Source organism: Haliotis rubra, unplaced genomic scaffold, assembly GCF_003918875.1.
Source record: "Haliotis rubra isolate DU_JTF1 unplaced genomic scaffold, ASM391887v1 Scf59, whole genome shotgun sequence".
NCBI lineage: Eukaryota > Metazoa > Mollusca > Gastropoda > Lepetellida > Haliotidae > Haliotis > Haliotis rubra.
The window spans coordinates 796269-814689 of NW_025767290.1; the positions used below are offsets into that span (position 1 = coordinate 796269).

At 39.6% G+C, this 18421-nt stretch overlaps 1 protein-coding gene across 1 annotated transcript in view; it reads right to left on the bottom strand.

Annotated features, from left to right (window-relative positions):
• Positions 1–1319: 1319 nt before the first annotated feature.
• LOC124255020 (galanin receptor 2a-like) overlaps positions 1320–18421 on the bottom strand; it is an 80337-nt gene continuing 63235 nt past the window's right edge. The window contains exons 3-4 of the mRNA XM_046688857.1: positions 6883–7568; positions 1320–1942 (exon numbers count right to left, since the gene is read on the bottom strand). Of these exons, the coding sequence (XP_046544813.1) occupies positions 1451–1942; positions 6883–7568 (1178 nt within the window). The 3' untranslated portion in view covers positions 1320–1450. The remainder of the gene's footprint in view (positions 1943–6882; positions 7569–18421) is intronic.

An 18421-nucleotide genomic window follows, 5' to 3' on the forward strand; every position in this document is an offset into this window, starting at 1 on the left:
ATTGGAACATTGATCGGTAACATGGATATTAAATGAACGTTTTTTATATGAGTGTTTGTGAAAAAGAAATATGTTTAAGTGGACCATTTTCACGGGATGTCAAATTGCTTATGTCCACTACCGGAGGTCTGATTCATTCAAGGATGTTTTTTTCAAAATGCACGGTAAATATATATAACCGCTTATTTGAGAATTCTTCAAGCGACAGTAGTTGAGACACTATTTGGACAGATGCGAACAGTGATGTGAATGAAACCTCTGTGTGTGCAGACATTTCAAACAGGAAGCCGTCCACGACCACTGATCCAAGTTACTATCTTGCTGCAAGGTCGTAATATAGCTGGAATATTGGTGAATGTGGTATCACAAAAACGAACAAACTGAATCTCAAAGAATAAACAACAACCACATCCCTCTATGTCGCAACAGCCAATTGGCCAACTCCATTTCGGCTGCATCTGGCTGCACCTCAGACCTGCTTTTGTGTCTTTGTTCGTTAAAAAACTCACTGATCAATATTCAAGCAATAAGGGCGGTATGTAAATAATCGTGTCTGGACCAGACATTCCAGTAACTGACAACATGTGCATTGATCTACGCAACTGGGTCACAATGACATGTGTCAATGGAAGGGACAAAATCCTTTCCACATTCATAAGAAATCTCTGCCAAAAGCAGAGTCGATTGTACAATGGTGACTATATCATGAGCAGATGTTTGTTTCAGCAGTATTACAGCTGTGTGATGTTGGTTGTAAACAAATCGGGTCTGAACCAGACAATCCAGTGATTGTCACCATGCAATACGATGACAGAGCATGTGTTTATGAAACAGAAACACTTTGAAATAATGATGATACCAGGTGTTCGCTAAAAGGTGAGCATATCCTGCCCCACCGGTGGAATCCGTCATAAAGTCTAGTCATTTGTTCACCTGAAATAATTTGGGGAACGTATGGCATAACCAAGTTCGTTGCATCGACTCTTACGACAAGCATTGATTGCTTAAGATCCACTCATACCCGGATATTCACTGCTAGCCTTATACCTACCTGCCTCATTTACTCCATGCCAGAGAGGCGGTTGGGTAGCCTAGTGGTTACAGCGTTCGCTCGTCACGCCGAAGATCCGGGTTCGATTCCCCACCTGGGTACAATGTGTGAAGCCCATTTCATGGCCGTGGTATTGCTGAAATATTGCTAAAAGCGGCGTAAACCTAAACTCACTCACTCACTCAACACTCCATGCCAGACGCAGACGAAACGTATAATCCATTGAGGTAATCGTCCGTCAACATTTATCAACAAAACAAGAAGTGTACACGTGGATACAAATTGTACTTTCGGATACAAATATAATATAAGCATGTACCATACTTGATCTGCAGTACAACATGTTTCCATTGGCAATACACGACAATAAAAGAGTATATTTCAGCAGTCGGCCTGAAGTTAATGACCAAGGCTTGTGTTAATGTCATCCACAGAGGTCACAAGATTTGTTTCTTCTTTCACGTATATGTCTTCAATTATCTTGGGCATAACCGGTGTGACTGCTGGTGAAGAGCATCGCGACTTGGAGCTCTCTTCCTGTATCGTAGTTGGAATGTTCAACGTATAGTCCATGATCTCTTTAACGTGTTTGTCTGGTTCCACTACACACTGCCCATTGAGGTCTGTTTTCTGGTCATCCACTAAGTGCTTCTTGATTGACGGCAGTTTGTGAAGATGGAGGTGTTCCCGGCCCTTCGGGTCCCGCCTCTTCCCCGAGGAGTTTGAATCTGTGTTCAGGGATCTGAGACTGGTGTTGCTGGACCGGGAGAACCTCAGACTGCCAGACCTGGAGGAACTGTCACTGCCCCTAATGATGCGGATGAGAGGGTTGCGGGACACCCTGGCTTGGACCTGGCCATCCTCGGGGTTGTAGTCCACCATCACCTGCACCTGGTAACAGAGTAGATGAGATGATGATATAACACAGAGGAAAGTCTACATCATTGGTTTTGCGATGTCTTCATGCTGTCAGAAGGTTGCTGTTTCATGTTATATATTTCTATTTCTCAGTTCATTTCTTTATTACAAGACGTCCAGCGAACCATGATTGCAGTTTGTATTTATAGTAACCTGTTTGGTTTTTGTTTAACGCCGACCGCCTCCCTGGTGTAGTGGTTAGAGCGTCCGCCCGGAGAGCGGAAGGTCTCGGGTTCGATCCCCGACCGCGTCATACCAAAAGACGTTAAAATATGGTACTTGTTGGTCCCTGCTTGGCGTTCGGCATTAATGGGTACAACAAGGACTGGTCGGCTCGGAGTCAGTATAATGTGTCTGAGTGGGGTATTCATGCTTCACTGCGGCATGGTATCTCAGTGGGCTAGCACTATAAAACCAGCTTTAGTCTGGGCTAGAACAAGCAGCCGCACATACACATACACACGCATGCACGTCTTCATATGAGCGAAATATTCTCAAACACGACGTTAAACCCAATTTCACCTCACCTCACCTTTGTTTTTAACGCCAAACACAACAGTACAGCTATGAATGCGTTCTGTAAAGAACAGAGACTGGATCAGGCATTCTAGACACTGAAACTATGAGCAATCAATTCACTCAAGTTAGGTACGATGACACGCACCAACCAGGTAACAGAGCGTCAGATCTCAATAGGCATTTTTGCCCGTTTCTTTGAACGAACTAGCTTCCTCTAAAATAGCTCCCAAATACTGAACATCAAATATTGGGAATTAGGGGTATATTGGTTATTACAACACCATTGTCTTAACATATGGAATAATTCACTCGACCATTCTCGAAAAAAACTCCCAAATATTGATAATCAAATACCTGGCATCGTATGGGAATTATGGTTATTACAACACCATTGTCTGAACGTTTGGAATAATTCACTCGACCATTCTCGAAAAAAACTCCCAAATATTGATAATCAAATATTTGGCATCGTATGGGAATTATGGTTATTACAACACCATTGTCTGAACGTTTGGAATAATTCACTTGACCATTCTCGAAAAAAAATTCCCAAATATTGATAATCAAATATTTGGCATCGTATGGGAATTATGGTTATTACAACACCATTGTCTGAACGTTTGGAATCATCAGTCACCGAGTGAGTGGGTAAATGAGTTGAGTCAACTGTTCACTAACTGTATTGTAAATGTAATGCGTTCGGAACAACCCACTTTTGTTGGAGTCATTTATAGTTAAAAATTAAAATATATACATTCAACCTAAAGGCGATTCCGACGATTATTTGGTACAAAAAGGCAGCGTCGATTGTGCGATTCTGACTATATTATAATCACGATGACATCAGGTGTCAGTGAACTGTTGAGTGAAACCTAATCTACCCACTGATCCCGTCATACACATGCACAGGCTAGTCAATTATTCACCTTTACAAAATACGGGGACATGTGGTTTATGTCAAAATATTGTATTTTGGTAACTGATGCGCCAAATGTGGAAATGTCTTCCACATGCCGACCATAAAACTATTTGCCAGATTCACTGAACCTTAACTGTTATAACTTTGATTGAACGACTTCTGAGTGAGGGTCGAATGACACTCTTTGAAATGTTGGTAAACGGAGCATACTCAAGTGTACGTCAAACTGTTGAGAAATGTAAACACCTGCTCAGGCTGGAGCTATTGGAACTTTTCCCGACATTAAGATGATTTTTGGAAAGTTGAAGTCATCATTTATGTCATACAGACCTGTGGAAAGTTTTGTTGTTGTTTCTGATGTTCCTACCTTGCGTCACGAAATATGGCCTTGAACAATAGGTCACAGATAGGACACATGTTTCACGGATATATTTGACTATTTCACTAAGTTGATAGTAAAATAGTCAAATATATCCGTGAAACATATCTTTTGGTTGTTGTTTCATGGTCTATTCAATATTTCTTCAGTTATATGGCGGTATTTTTATGTCTTTCTCATCTCCAGCATCAACCAGAAAGACAGCGGGCAAACAACTAGATAAAGATGTAAACTAAAAACTGTTTTTGTCGCCAACTACGTAACATATTTTATGAAATTTTCAAAATTAGATATCCTGCTAATAATGTTTATTTTTTTATGTCGGTGTAGCTTTTTTCCGACAAAAAATGTTAATAAATGCACATGCAGAATGATCGTACTACGTCGTTTTTATGTGTCTGTACAGGTAAGAATGTAACTATAAATCAGGGTATAACTGTAAACAGCGTCGGGTAAATTTGATGCAATAAATCTTTTTATATTATTTTACGTCGGAATGAAATTTCAGTTCGATGGGAAACACAGAATATACCGACTGCCTTGCGAACGGCTATGGTTGCTGGGCATCTGCTCTAGAATTGAATCTCCAAGGAGGACAATCACACATATCTCGGTCCATGACCTCCCCATACTGTCGGTTATAATGAACTGAAACCACCTGAATCAAACCAGACTGAATTGTCGGTCGGTGCTGTGATATCCGTTTATCGATTTTTTTATATCGATCTGAGCTAAATTGGTCACGGTATGACTAATGATAGATCTACTGATTGTACAAAGGGAAACCTATCAAACTGCTTTCGGTCGAGAGATATTTGCGACATGATATACTGTGCCGTCAATGTCCGGCGTTGTTTTGAATGTGACACGTCAATTCCACTGAAACACCAGTATCGATTTTCCGACGAAACAGATTTCATTGGGCGTAAAAGGCAAATAAGCAGTGAAAATAACAGTGAAATAACATGAATGGATTACTGAAAATCGCTGAAAGCTTAAGCATGTCACTAAAAGGGCAATGTATACGTAATCGGCCTAACAGCGATATCGAACGCAATTTGATTATAGAATTAATATATGTTGTTACTTTCACATATATCCTTATATGAATGTCAGATTCGGGGTAGACGTGGTCTTCAACAACATGTTTGTAGTAAGAGGCCACTGATGGGATCGGGTGGTCGGGCTCGCTGACTTGGTTGACACATGTCATTGTATCCCCATTGCGTAGATCGATGTTTATGCATTTGATCACTGGTTTGGCTGGTGCAGACGCGATTATTTAGAGACCAACGCCATATAGCGTTGAACAAAGACAAACAAAACTAATATGAATGTCAGATTTCTTAATTTTTGAAACATATATATTTCACAGCAGCGTCAGTATCAACCATGTCCGACTCCAAATTGTTTTTTGATTGATTTTGCCACTTTCAGCCAGTGAGACCCTCTCATAAGTAATGTGTATCAGGATGGATGAATTCTAATACTCAACTTGCCTATGTATGTCCATCAATATGCAAGTAACCCTGACTCTGGCTTGTAGATTTTACAACGTATGATGTGCTGTCAAGCAGGTTACGACAACATATTCAAATGGATGTCATATTTGGTTTACGTTGCAACTTTTATAGCCTGGTAAAACTTTCAAAACGTTGACCTTCTGACTTGTTAGATAAAGTTCCAAATTTGACGCATTTGTGACACAAATGATTCCCGAAGCAAATCTTTATTTTATCCTGTACAATCCATGTATGTTCAATTGTAGTTTTCAAAAAGAACAATTGACATGTATCTGCATGTGTTTGTGATGGGAACCAGGGGAAGAGGCATCATGTACAGAACAAGGTGCGAACATCTTGTATCGACACTGTTTGATGGTGATTCAGAACAATTGACATGTATCTGCATGTGTTTGTGATGGGAACCATGGAAGAGGCATCATGTACAGAACAAGGTGCGAATATCTTGTATCGACACTATTTGATGGTGATTCAGAACCACATAATAATGTCGGAATCGTACAATGGAGTCTGAATTAAGCACAAATTACTTGTGAATATGAAATGAAATGAAGTAAAAATGTTTTAACTCCCTGACGCGATAATTTCGTCCTGGCCGCCATATGGCTGTCAACAACATCATCATTCCAATGCATGAGAAGTTTTTTTTAAGAATTTCCCGGCGAAACCAGACAGAACCACTTAATTTAGAGTGCACATTAGTATTGATCCAATTGAAATCTGATAAATTGTCAATGGGTATGTCGTTCTTACAACATATCTGTCAGTTGTAGTTGTGTTAAAGTGACAGCTCAGTTAATATATTTTTCCCCACAGAGAATTTACTTCCTCCAAGACGTCCATTCTATTAATGGAAAAAATCTTTTCACATCGACAAGAAAATAGAAAACCCTCTCCTCATTCATGACAAATCTATGCTAAAAGTCGATTGAAAAAGTGTGCCTATATCATGAGCATATAATTGTTTCAGCAGTATTACAGCTGTACGATGTTGTTTATAAGCAAACCGAGTCAGGACCAGACAATCCAGTGATAAAAGACATATCATCTGGCAGAACTGTGCAAATTCAAAACATCAAAACTAAAGAATGATCAGTCTTAATATTTGCCGAGGCAGATTCCTACTGTCTTCATATTCACAGAAGGTTTAGAGGTTTATTCCAAATTTGACGCATAAGTGCCAAAATTATATCATTGTTTTCATTTGTACCAGAAATTTCCTTGGGTTCTCCTTTAATCGGAACAATTGACGTGCCTTCCTTTTCTGGAACACCAATATTCGTCAATATATGTTTGCTATTTAGTATTTTTGACATAATCGGAATAGTAAGCTTTTGGTAGGGATTTCTTATGATTTACAAAATGGTGTTGTTGCTCTTATTTTCTGACAGGGAACTTGAAGCTTGAAGTACCAACATTTGCAAAAGGTTTCTGAGCGGAAGTGGAGGAATCCATTCTTATATGAAGTCTACACTGATGTAGACAAACGGCATATGTCATGATTTCAGACGATGAGACAACTGATATAGGAAACACGTGTAGCTGAGTTAGGTGATATACTGACAGTACTCACCGGTTTCTCATGACGAACTCCATACCGCTTGCAATGAATAAATTTCCATAAGTACTTTCTGAAGCTTTTACTTGTGTAGAAATATAGAATGGGATTTAAGGCACTGTTTGTGTGTCCAAGGAAGATTGAGAAAGGCAAGATGACAAGAAAATCTGTTGGTTCCTCTTCCGTCTGAAAATCCAGGTACAAACTGACAATATAATACGGAAGCCAGCAGATGGCGAACACTATAGCAAGGGCTATCAACATCTTAGCAACCCTCTTCCTCCCTGCCATTATCCTTTGTGACATTCCCCTACTTATTTCGGACTCACAACGTTTCAGATTCTCGTCCTCTGTCCAAAGTTGCTTCCCAATTAGGCCATAACTGATACAGATACCGGTTCCCGGAATGATGTATACAATGAAGAACAAACTGGCGTCGTACACTTGACGATGTAGGTCATCTGGCCAGTCTTCGTGGCAGAAATGAAACGTCTGTCCAGGGATTATTTCTTCCCTGTCGGTTTTCCGGTATACCAGTAATGGGGACATCACACCGAAGGAAATAACCCAGATGATGGAGATCATCTTTGCAGCCATCTTGCAATTACTTATCCTCTTGAATATCATGGGATGTCGTATGGCTAGGAGACGATCTAGACTCAAGACGGCGATTGTGAAGACGCTTGCACATACCGTCACGCCTGCAAAATACATACATTTCAATGTGAATGGATGTAAAGAACATGTTGGCAGAGGCAAACTGTCAGAAACATCTTCTCCCTACAAATATAGTCTAATCTTAGTTACGATTGTTCTGAGGTTCTATTTGCTATGGTAACAAAGATCATTAGTTCTAATAAACACTTGGGCTAATTGTGTATGTTCGTTCAAGCATTTCCAACATCCAAATAAAGATGAAACAATGTTTAGAACCACAATTTGTGTTACAGTTATTACATCATTTGCAATGTTGGTATTAGAAATATTTAAATATAGTTGTCATTATAGGTCAGAGCGCATATACAATATCAAGTCCACTGAGTGACTGATGTTTCTAATGTCAATGCTCCCTCACAAACTCGCGGACGTCATACCTCTGGCTCCGTCGGTGTAATTAGTTCAGTTTCGAAAACATCATTTGAACAAAGTCAGTAAAATCATATGCAAGCACATCCAGCATTAACTGCAAGAACGTCAAATGCAGGAAATTTAATACACGCCATTCATGTGATTGAACTATCAGCCAATTTTCAAAGCCTACATCTAATTCTTTGTACACTTGAATTATATCTGTTTTCCTTTACATTAAAGGGGTCGAATGCAAATATTAACGAGCATTATTAATCACACATAACCTGATTTACATGTATGAATAGATTCATGTTCAACTAATAAAACTTTAGTTAGTAAAAGTAAGAGATGAAGATGTGTAATATATTTCTATGTCTAGGGCTATGAATCCCATGTAATACTCAGCATGTTTTTGAAACTAGTAAGCGATTGATAAAATATCTGCTGAAGATTTAAGTAAATTTGCAACAGCTACAAAGAACACATCCATAAACACCATGCAGTCAGTTAACACAAAGTAAGATTGAAATCATGTCTCGTGTGTTATTTTTAAACATTTCTCGTCAAACAATGTTTTGTCAAAGTCTTAAGGAAGGGTGAATTTCGCGAAGTTCGCGAAACTAATGATGCGTTTGAGAAGTTAAGCACATAATCGGCAATGCTTATTCGCAAACCGACAGTTACTCCTTAAGTTTCCTCAACATAAAACCAGACTTAATTCTAAATGTGTTGGGTGCGATATTTCCCCTCCTAAATGCCACGAACACGAAAGTCGTCGAGTAGTTAACCTGTTTTACCACCATTTATCATGGCATTGTAAATATACATTTACTCTTAGCCAAATATATCTGGAACATTTACAATGTTTTCAACTTTGCAGCTAGAGATTATGTTTCGGCCGGGGGACATCTAATGGGTACGTTCACCTGAACGTCACAAATCTGTTGGCTTTGATATTAATCACTCATCGATCACGTCTTCTGTCAATTCCTTTAATAACCTCTCAAGTTACTTACTAGGCCATTGTTTGACGATTTATATGAACTGACAATACATATTTGATTTTTATAGCATTGAAGTGCATGAACGCTAGTAGTAATTTGAATGAAGCTTTTGGACAGTGTTCTTTGCGCGCTCGAAAGAAATTGTATTTACGACAACCATTTTTGACGGGAACCTATCAATGACAGTTCTCAGTCTCCTGTCCACCAATTCGTACAAGAATGATTCTTATGCTGCAAGAGGATCACGAGTATTTAGCGAAATTACCGTCTCCATTAGATGTCATCCTCTGATGGATGGTAACACTAAACACATTATTATAAACAAATATTTCAGAGGCGATATATCAAACCACAGACCTTCAGCTCATCATATTCGCTTGATTAAATTCCAATATGATCTTTTCCAAAAGCACAGAAGTTAGCTCCATGTCTTTTTGTGGTTACATGTACCAACAGGAAATATAAGAATAACGCACCGAACGGTGCGGTGCTTGTATGTGAAGCTAATATGATTAGTGTGCATAAACGTATTCTTCGTATAGCATTCCTACGTTGATTTTGGACGGCTAAATGGATTCGCGCTTGTTATATATGCATCACTCCGAGATGAGAAGGGGAGTGTACTGTTTCCCTTAGTTGTACAACTCAAATTGTATTTGTTATTGCACAGACGTAGATGGGAATAGTGCTTATTATATGGGTATTTATATAGCGCTATAGTCCATTCCACATGCATGCTCAAAGCGCTTCTTTGTGTTTCCCTCGATCATTGAATGTCAATCTCAGCGGCACATCTTATTACCAATCTCAACTCCACTAGGCGCACCGAGTTAATTTGACTTCCCCATCCTTACGAGGTACCCATTCACAGCTGGGTGGACTGGGACACATAGTCACAGTACTTTGTTTACTGCACGTTGCTGTACCCGCAACATGTGGCCGTATTCATGTGGCCACCATCTGGTCATTTACCAACGGATTCGTGGGTTCTTTTAAGTGCACTGGGTTGTGTATTGTGCATTATGAGTTGTGACAACACTGAAAGAGTCTGCACACAAAGTTGGTTCCAAAGTTTTTACGCCCGGTCACAGGTGGGCTCGATCCCGACACTTCCAAGCTCGCTGGTTCACCAGCTTGCCGCCTTAGACAGCTCGCCGACCACGTCCCCCGGTGCTTATACTTGTAAAATAATTGTTTCTGTTCACAAAACAATTGTTATCTTTGAGGAGGATTCATCGAAATGCATCTTCTTGGCTCTATCGTCTTAAATTTTTGTTTTTGTGTTTTATGGTCCAAAAATAGTGTGTGCTGATACCAAGTCCACGTACATTCTTAATTTCCCAATAATATTGTACTAGCCGCAGCTTTCTATTGCAGTAATGCAAAATGCACACATCAGTTAAGGCAGAGTTAATAGGACATGGCATCTCGTAGAATGATGATCTCCACAGAGGTGGGGAAGGACTGGAAGGTCGTCAGACGTTTTGATTTATATGACAATGTCCAGAGGAAACCAATCTCGTTTATCTAACTTGGGGGAAGATTGTATTTACATACGATAATGCATATGGCAATCCCATGTGCCACTGTGATTTGATTTTCTGATCCTGTAATCTACTTGTTGTTAAGTGTCACGGAGAAACACCCAAGACTATGTCTGGAAACTGAGATGGCAACAAGTGGCGTCATGTCTGCCATCAAGAACCGGCAACTTACAGTACATATGTCTTGCAATGTCTTAAACTATATATATGCAGGTTTGGGACTCGTATGTTTGGTTGTCTGAAGTTTTTAATTTTGAAATGATTTGTTCCTGCCCAACAACGTTTGTAAATACACAATATTTTAACAAATTTGTGTGTCCTAAATTGGTGAAATGATTTGAAAGAAGGCTGAAGGAAAGGAGGAGTGTATAGACTGTGTGAGATGGGTTTAATGAGTTCGTGTTTCAACAGTCTCTTTGTCAAACATATATCAGACATATGGGCAAAAAGAAACTAAATTATGTCGATGGAGAAATGTCTGTTTCCAAATATGTGTATTGGACCTGAGTGACCTGTGAATAAAATTCAACCAAACCAACACAGCGTGTCAATCCGATTACAGTTATCTGTTTTCGCTGTTTCAATGTCCCACTTATATCAAGGTATAATGTATTTTCGTTGAGCAAATCATTTTGGCTTGTTATTCCTGTTTGCCAAGTTGTAAACATATTTATACTTTTACTAATTTAATTTTTCCCTTGTGTAAATATAGTTTTGGTTGACAAGAATGAACTAATCCAGCATACACGTACTGAAAGTTCAATTAGAATACAAGGTCGTAAATATATCTTGTTTTGTTTGTCTGTTTATTAACGCCACACAATATTCAAGCTTTATTACGACAGTCTGTAAATAATCGACTTTGTACCAGACAACATGATCAACAGCATGAGCATCGATCTACGCAATTGGGATACGATGACATGTGTCAACCAAGTAAGCGAACCCGACAACCTGATCCCGTTAGTGGCCTCTAGCTGTTAGCTGTTGCTGCAGAACTATTCCAATCCGGATCTTCACGAGATCGGGGTTAGAAGGTGATAACCCACACAGCATTATCTTTGTAAGTTTATGTATTTAATGGTCTGCAAGGTTTTGCTTTTGCATATTAATATGAGTTTTTAAATCTATGTTAGTCAGGTACAAAGTTGTATCATCCGAATCTATAAAGGCACGTAATACCACATTCGAAATCATTGCATGAGCATGCTTTGAATGGATTTGAGAGAGATCTTGGCTCAGACTGGGTGATGAGAGCTACCTTCATCTACACCATGACGAAACCTCTCAGGAATTAATTTCGGACAGTTGGCCCGTAAATGGTAGAAAAGTAACTTTTTTTCTATTTTTATATTATTTTGTTAGGGTAATGAACTTCTTGCTTGTGATATACCATTAACAGTCAAGATCCGGGTTAGAATTGGTCGTCAACCCATGTCGTAAAAGACGACTAGCGGGATCGGGTGGTCAGACTCGTTTACATGTCCTCGTAACCCAAATGCGTAGCTTGATGTTTATGATGTTGATCACTGGGTTATCTCTTCCAGATTCGATTATTTATAGACCGCCGCCATATAGCAGGAATATTGCTGAGCTCGGCGTTCAACAACAAACCAACCAATCTTGTACCTCCGATCTGTTTACGTCTATTAATGAGTAATGGTATTTGTTCCATTGCATCCCACTCCAGACATGTAATATCCATATGGTCTCCAGGACATTGATGTACCGGTGGTTATTTGACTTGACCCCGTTCCCCTACGTTATGCAAGATACCGCATGCTTATTTTTATCAGAAAAGACATTCCTCCAGACATTCTTGTTTCAATTTACAATTTCATTTTCAGTGAGACGTTACATATATAATTTCCTCAAGAAAAGACATTTATCTAACGACTTTTTCTGAGTTTCAATTTCCTTCACTGTTAGATGAATTATTTCTTCATTCAAAGACAATCTGTCAAACAATTTTTGTTTCACTTTACAATTTCAGTCACATAGCAGCAATCAGTTTTAGAACTGGCACTTAAATACAGCAATGAAACACCCTTCTATGAGGCATCTGTCCCCGGAGTAACACGTCGTGGTGCACATCAGCTTATGTTGCCATTTCTGGCTTTGACTGCCAGATTTCGGTATCCCATGGGAGGCAGACCATATGCGTGGCAAACAGAGCCTGCCTGTCCTGAAAGCAGCCATATTCATCTGGAAGGCCAGACCAGTAACGCTCATCGTTTTCATAAATGGATGTTCCCGAATGATTTTGGTTCCGGACACAGATTAAAGGCTGCACTTATTATTATTTTTTTAATGTAGAGTGATGCTATTACCAACTGAGATAATTGAAAGCGGTGGACAGTCAGCGAGTTTAAGTAGTGATGATTGATTTCCCCTGCCGGACACTTCTACTAGAATCTATGGTCATCTGTGTTTATCGTTTAAAAAGCTTTCTGTTCCTGGTCATCGTGCAGAAAGACTAAGCACTTCGCTTCCTATTCACCCTAAGCTGGTGGTCCAGCTTTGGTTGTTGGTTGCTAAAAGCATGGCGGAACTACTGCTGTTCTGAGTCAGGCAATGAACCCATTTTAACTTCCTATGCAAACTGGTTGAGGACTACCGCTCGCGCAGCATATGCTTACCCTTCTGGCGAACACCTGGTGTCATCACTGATTTCAGTGACCCACATATCATTTACCTCTGTTAGCCTTTCAGGCAAAAAAGAATCTCCTTCTACGGATAATCGAGAATGGTTGTTTGTTTTATATGGCGAGGTATGATCAAATTTTGTTATCTTGCTCTTAGTGACTGGGGAATGTGATTATCTTCTGTGTTGTTAATGTTACAGATAATCTTTAATCATCAATCTTTAATCATCAGTCCTCATCAACGCCACAAAATATTCGCCATTTCGGACTTAAATCCTACATGACGGCCACACACGGGGTTCAGCTCTTTTACAGGGAGTGAGTTCAGATTGGTGACAGACATATGTACCTTTACAGCGAAAAACTGCAAATACTGATGATCAGCTGATCAATCGCTGTTTTGTATATCAGAAACAAAAGTGAATTTATTCACATTTTGTTTGGTTACTTTTGTCGTTAATTATTTTCGTCATATTCCTCCTCCTCTTTGAATATGCTATAAGAAGATTGTAGGTCACGTCTTGCAGCATTCCATCTGGAACTACCAATATGGTACGGAATGTTTATCTTCCTCGCGGGATAATCATCTCAAATATTATGTATCTCCTGATCATGCACATATGAAGCGGGCCGTTAGTGAAGTCGTGGGAGGAGATTCCAGCTGTCAATCGATGGTTGAGAGCATCTCTTCACCTTCCGTGTTATTGTATTAGAAATACTTCTCTGAACATGCTTATCGTCTACTCAGGTGGAAATCTGATTTCCTGGCAGCAATATCACGAAGATAACTGAAGGGCCATGTCACGTACACAACTGACACAGAACCTGCGCAACTCGGACAAGAAATCTCATTTGCATATAAATCGCTTTGCACGTGTCGGGAACAATATCAATCAGAGATATTTATCACCTCAGCATTCATTGCATTTAAGGGTGTGCCCAACATCGTGAAAAAAATGGTAATGGATGTTCCTGGTCTTACAGAGAGAGTAGTTCATTAAAGTTATCCAACTCACGAATAAGAAGATTGGTGTTTATATTCTATCCCACAACTTACGTTCATAATATATGGCTAGGGGGGTGATGATGATTTTAAGGGGGGGGTCACCCATTTTGATCTGCGGAGCTAGGGGTGTCAGCAATTTTGTACACACGTACTAGGGGGGTCAGCAATTTTGTACATAAAAATATGTATAAAATTATGTTTAGAAATTAAGGGAAGGGGACGGGGGATCATTGATTTTGTACATGACACGCAGGGGGTCACTTATTTTGTACATGAATTTTAGGGGGTCATTCACATTGTACATGCTTCTAAATAAAAATCATCATAACCACCCACCCACCCCCTAGCCATAAATTATGAACGGTCCCTAATAGATTAATTACTGTCCTATACCCATGACTTAAGAAACGTATTAATTACCGCTTCAATAAGGACAAATACAATGCTATACATTTTGACATAGTGTTTTCATGAGTCGGCTTTCTGTAACTGTGGGCCATGTCTCGCTGTAACTTGTATAATGGGCCGGTTGCCTCTTTTCTGTGAGTGAGTTAAAATGAATATCAACGTTTATTTTTTTAGCCATATTGAGACGGGACCAAGTTTTATCATACATACCCCTTTAAGGAATAAACTCTTATTACTCGGTACTTTGAAAAGACCTTGTGAAACAACTGCAGTGTGGACAATCAATCTGTAACACATGCATTGATGTGTGATTGTGTGTTTGTTGGTTAATATAAAATGTTTAAAGAAAATATAAGTTTTGAAAAATACCTTTATCTACCTAAAAACGTCTATTATCCAATCTTGAATATTAGAACAAGAAATCACAATTTACCAATTGAAACCGGACGCTGGTCTGATACCCCAAGAGTGGAACGTTTGTGCCATCTATGTAATTCCCCAGCGGTTGGTGATGAGTTCCACTACCTGTTCAGGTGTGAAGCCCTTCTCCAGCCGCGGTCTATACACATACGTAAAGATCTCTACGAATGGCCTAATATGTTCAAGCTAAAAAAAATGTTTATCTAGCACCAGAGTAAAAAATGTGAAAAACCTGTCTAAATTCATCAACATCATCTTCAGACTAGTTGCAGCTGCATGAGAATCATGCTAACTTACTTTGTCATATTTCATTGAAAATTTCACTATATATATGTATTTACCTTATATTGCTGTCATCATGAGTGATTATATTATCATATGCGAATTTATATTGTACTTTTCTCATGTACCACCGTTGGTGGGTTCTTTTGAGAATAAACTCTCTGTCTGTCTGTCTGTCTGTTAACACCCACTCAGCAATATCACAACGGCATCTAAATAATTAAGTCCGGACCAGACAATCAAATGATTGACAACATGAAGATCGATCTACGTAATCGGGATACGTTGACATGCATCAGCCAAGACACTAAGTCCAATCATCCGTACCAAAGGTGACCACCGCGTGTTGCTGAAGATCAGTTCGAGACCGAATCTTCACGGATATGTTCATTAATGACAAACGTATGTACATTACCTCCTTCATGCATATGCATGGTGCATGCGCTGTGGTTGATGCACAGTCAAACACAGATGTGTCGAAGTTGAAGGAAGCTACCAATGGTACGAGTTACCCGTGGCTCCACAGCACACAAGGAGGACTAGAAAAGGAATACCCAAGGTCCAAGCTTTACAGACAGCAGTAAGTTCGACCTTGTATATTCTGTCTGCCATTGCTCTTTGTGCGATATGATAGATTGTGTTTGTTCAGCAATAACATAGGCATGCGTGTGGTGTTTGTATGTTACACGAGTAGGAGACTGTTGAAATTCATGAATATTTTTATTTCATGTAAAACAAGGGAAACATACGCGAACACGAAGATCGAAGTATTACCCTCTTGACAAGAACGACACTTTCTTTCGTTGGGTGCGCAGGCTCGACTTAGAGGATTACTGCAAAGTGTACTATATAAACATATATTTACATACAATCAGCATATGGAAACGGGACTGTACGTTAATCTGAAATAACTGGTCGCGATATTCACCTCGGGACTGTCCTCAGTGACACATTTACATAAACATATGCGACTTTTCCGTGTTCAGTGTGACTAGTGAAATTGATTTAATTTAAACCAATGAACATCGATTAAGGTATTTGTATTTCAACCTTTTCAATTTAAAAAAATAATTAATCATAAATAATTCCATCTTTTGGGTTTTATTGTTATTTCACTTCCATTTTCGTTTCACTGGTTCTGTCAGAAACCATACACCGTTGTATGGATTCTGGTTTTGTTGATCATTTTTCAGTCCGATAAGGCCTGAAGGGTCGTAGACTATTAGCCTCATTCTTTGGCCATCTGACAGGCAGGTCGCTGTGCGTTGTCTGGTCAAGAGAAAACACCGATACCATCAGCTGACGTCTCTTGTCACGTCCAGTCTCCTTGACCACTGGGGTGCCGGACAATCTGTCCAGCAGAAACCCGTAATATTTCAATCGACGGATTACAGGAAGGGTTCTATTGAGACAAAATCTATAGACTTCCCCGTGATTTCCACTACTGTATATCGAACGACAAGCAATTTCCCCCTCCTGTCCATCTTCTGGATCTAGCGAGGATAAGCCGTACATGCTCTGAAGGATCTCCAGGATCAGGGGGGTAAATATAGCTGACTATTAAATCCAGTTGGTCAGTAACAAGAAAATGTCAAAGTCGCCAAACGGCTTTATGGGACTGCGGTTCGCTGATTATTTTCCGCGCTTTGGCTTTAATATCGCCAGGTACTTTGGCAATGAACAACACACATTAACAGACTAACACACAAGCCTAATCACACATCACCAACACGTAGGAGGTAACGTGTACATGAAAACTTGATATGTGAGAAATGTTAAATTTACCCGTTGACAAAACCATCGTGACAATTACTTGAAGGTTCAGAAAGATACCTTAATTTCCATAATGCCGTTGCACATTTAAATTAATGTAATGCTACAAAACTGAGACATCACATCAGGCAAAATATACATAACATCGTTGAGGGACGCCACGCTGCTACTCACTGCTGTCGGAATCTCCCATTTCCGGGCCTCAGTGTTCTTGCCGATGTTGACATAATGTATCAAAAAAGACGAACGCACGCACGCACGCACGCACACACACACACACCACTCACAGAAGCACAAAAATCACACTAACATGCATAATCAATATGCTATAGGACCTGTTATCACATGCTTCCAGCGCTGAAATTCAGATTAAGAGTGTTGTCACTTACGTTTCGTAAAGTATATCATTCTTCTTTTTTACCACCCAGAGAAAGCATGGGAAATAGGTAATGTCGTTGACAGACGATTGGACGAATCTGAACGCACAGACTAACTTGAATATGATAACAGCAATATGCTGCTATCACCAGAAGTGAATTGCAAGATTGCAGAAAGATATTTGAATTATGTTTCAAATTGAAAAAGGTTGAAATACAAATACCTCAATCGATGTCCCTTGGTGTAGATTAAATTCAAGACGGATGATGGGTATCGTATTTAAATTCCTTTCATTTTTAATTCCGTTACCCAAACAATTCCGACATCTCGGCGTCCTGACTCGTTAATGAAAATAGTTTGTTTTTTTCTTAAAAGAATTGTTTCCTTCACCATTGTGAATTTAAAGTCTTATCAAAAGTGTACTTCAAGAAAACAATGTCTGTCAATGACGCTTGTTAGAGGGAGGGTTGGCTGGGGATCACGCTGGATTCCGCGCAAAGACGTTGCAATGTCCCAAGGGCCAATTTCTGTCTCATTAAACTTCGACACTGTCAGATCTATCACACCGATACGGAACCTCTGTATTAACATCCGACGACACAAATGAAGTCGTGTAAGTCTCAGTCTGCGTGGGTCGTTGAGCCCATCATCTGCCAACTATGTCTCTTCATTTTTGTCCACCTCAAATCAGATATTTCGATGTTGTACAAATAACAACACAATCAGAAACACAAATATTCCTTCGACATGACTCATGGAGAGTGCAGATGCAACGTCGTTTAGAAACGGTAAGTACTCGTAGTTAGAATTATCTTCAACGGCATTGGAACAATTTCAGAACTTCGTTTCAGTTCTGTGGTTTCAGTTCGAGTTCGAGATAAGATGTGCTGGCTGGAATGCGTCACTCACTCGATCCCATAATTCTGAGCCTTAACGCTGATTGACTGATTACAAGCTTCACCCGAAGAGACCTACTGTCACTTTAAACACATGGAGTGAGTGAGTGAGTTAAATTTAACGTCA